The 2,500-nt window shown below is 46.6% G+C and overlaps 1 protein-coding gene across 6 annotated transcripts in view; it reads right to left on the bottom strand.

The window, feature by feature from the left end:
• LOC113800211 (calcium-activated chloride channel regulator 1) overlaps positions 1–2,500 on the bottom strand; it is an 85,553-nt gene that overhangs the window by 6,825 nt on the left and 76,228 nt on the right. For all 6 annotated transcript variants that reach the window (XM_070142525.1, XM_070142522.1, XM_070142523.1 and 3 more), the window contains 4 exons: positions 1,889–2,083; positions 1,120–1,255; positions 667–797; positions 20–176 (listed from right to left, as the gene is read on the bottom strand). In XM_070142525.1, the coding sequence (XP_069998626.1) occupies positions 20–176; positions 667–797; positions 1,120–1,255; positions 1,889–2,083 (619 nt within the window). The remainder of the gene's footprint in view (positions 1–19; positions 177–666; positions 798–1,119; positions 1,256–1,888; positions 2,084–2,500) is intronic.

The raw sequence follows: 2,500 nt of genomic DNA, 5'->3' as shown, positions 1-2,500 counted from the left end.
CTTACAAAAACTCACTCACCGTCACCGTAGCATTCTGGCGCGAGGGCGGGGGCTGGTAGGTGAGCGCCCCGTGGAAGGCGTCCTCGAGCATGTGTCCTTCGTCGATGTCGTTGACCGTGAACGTCTTGCCTCCCGTGACCTGTGCGACGCGTTCCAGCTTGGGGTCCGCCTCCTCGCTGCCAGGGCGGAGGGAGAAGCGATTCGCAGTTAGGGAGAGGCTTGCCCATCTCGACTGCTTTTGTTTTACACTATTTAAGATCATTTATATCGGAAAATGTTAAATCTCAGAGAGAGATAGAGAGAGAGAGGATGAGAGCGAGAGAGAAATGGAAAGAGGGAGTGAGGTAGAGAGGGAGGGGAGGGGATGGGGAGGGGAAAGGGAAGGGAGAGAGGGAGAAAGAAACGGAGGAGGAGACATAGAAAAGAGAGAAAGAGAGAGGGAGAGAGTGAGAGAGAGAGAGAGAGAGAGAGAGAGAGAGAGAGAGAGAGAGAGAGAGAGAGAGAGAGAGAGGAGACAGACAGACAGACAGACAGAGAGAGAGAGAGAGCGAGAGAAAGAGAGAGAGGGAGAGACAGACAGACAGAGACAGAGACAGAGACAGAGACAGACAGACAGACAGAGAGACAGAGAGAGAGAGCGCAAGGCAGAGAGAAGCTCCTGTTTACCCGAAGGCGACGGTGACGACCCTCACTCCCGAGGCGATGACGTGGTCAATGATGTGGTCAATCCGCGGGTTCTCATTCTCCTCGCCGTCTGTGATCAGGAGAATGACCGGGTTTTTCCTGCCTTTCAAGATCTGTTGAGGAGGAAAGCGCATTGACAGTTTCTTTAATGCTTGCTCTTGCTCTCTCTCTCTCTCTCTCTCTCTCTCTCTCTCTCTCTCTCTCTCTCTCTCTCTCTCTCTCTCTCTCTCTTTCTCTCTCTCTTCCTCGCTCTCTCTCTCCCTCTCTCTTTCTCCCTCCCTCTCTTCATCTCTCTGTCTTTATCTAACATATTATCTCTTTTTTTTATATAATTCAATCAAACCGTCTATTTCTTTCATTCTAATCACCTACCTACATATACGACACATACCTATATATACACATACATATACATATACATGGTACGGGGCTCACCTTCTTGACGGCCGCGTAGAGTCCTGCCCCAATGCTGGTCCCTCCGTCAGCTGTCACGTCAAGGGATTCTGCCAAGGCTTTGCGAGATTCAGCACCTTCAATACGGGAGAGGCCGTGCACCAACTTGGCGTGTTTGCTGAACCACATATAAAACACATGTTGCCTTTTCTAATATCAAGAGAAGTTGATGTACTAATTTCTAATTGTGTGTGCTTTGGACTTGCGGTTTGCCTTTTTCTTTTTTTTTTCGTTTAAGGGGGAGAGTCGGTTTGAAATGTTTTGGGATTGTGAGGTGTGGTGAGGTGTAGGATTTGATGCAAAGGGATATATGCAGTTGCGTTATTCTGTTGTGAGGGAGTTGTTACTTTATATCATTGGTGCAATGAAAGTATGCTGACCACCCATATATGAGCAACAGGATTACATTAGCCTAACAATGAAAGGTGAATGTGTTCACACATATAAATACATATATACACATATATATGTATACACATATGTATGTGTACATATATATATACATACAGACACACACACAGACTCTCTCTCTCTCTCTCTCGCTCTCGCTCTCGCTCTCGCTCTCTCCTTCTCTCTCTCTCTCTCTCTGCCACACACACACACACACACACACACACACACACACACACACACACACACACACACACACACACACACACACACACACACACACACACAACCTCCCCCCCCCCACACACACACAAGTGCATGTGCGTGCACACACAAAGCATCTCTCCCACAGAACACTTACGAGAACTTGATGATGGCGACCTCGCTGCCGTCCGCGACCTCGTGCAGCAGCCAGCGCCGGGCCGTCTTCTGCAGCTTGAGGATGCGGTAGTGGTCGTTCATGCTGCCAGAATAGTCGAGAACCAGGGCGTAGTTGGCGTCCACGTGCTGCACGAGCGCCACCTCGGGGTCGACGTAGCGCTCCGTCGGGGGGTTGCTGTGGCGGGGGGAGGGGGGAGGGGGAGGGGGCAGGGGGGAGGAGTGGGGGCTTCATTTAGTAGGTGATGGTAGGAACGATAATGGTGATAACGATAAAGATAACAACATTAATGATGATAGTAATGGTGGTAATGATAGTTTAACAACAAAAACAGCTGTAATAGGGCATGCTGATGCTAATGCTGATACCAATGCTAATAATGATAAAACGACAATAGTAATCATTATAATAATAATTGCATTAGTAGTAGTAATAATGATGATAATATTGATAAGGATGATGATAATGACAATGGTACAACTACTACGAAATAGTAATAATAATGATGATGATGATGATGACAATAATAATAATAATAATAATAATAATAATAATAATCATAATCATAATAATAATAATAATAATAATAATAAT

The sequence above is a fragment of the Penaeus vannamei genome, chromosome 29, assembly GCF_042767895.1.
Source record: "Penaeus vannamei isolate JL-2024 chromosome 29, ASM4276789v1, whole genome shotgun sequence".
NCBI classification, from domain to species: Eukaryota; Metazoa; Arthropoda; class Malacostraca; order Decapoda; family Penaeidae; genus Penaeus; species Penaeus vannamei.
This window is presented reverse-complemented; position numbering and strand designations above follow the sequence as displayed.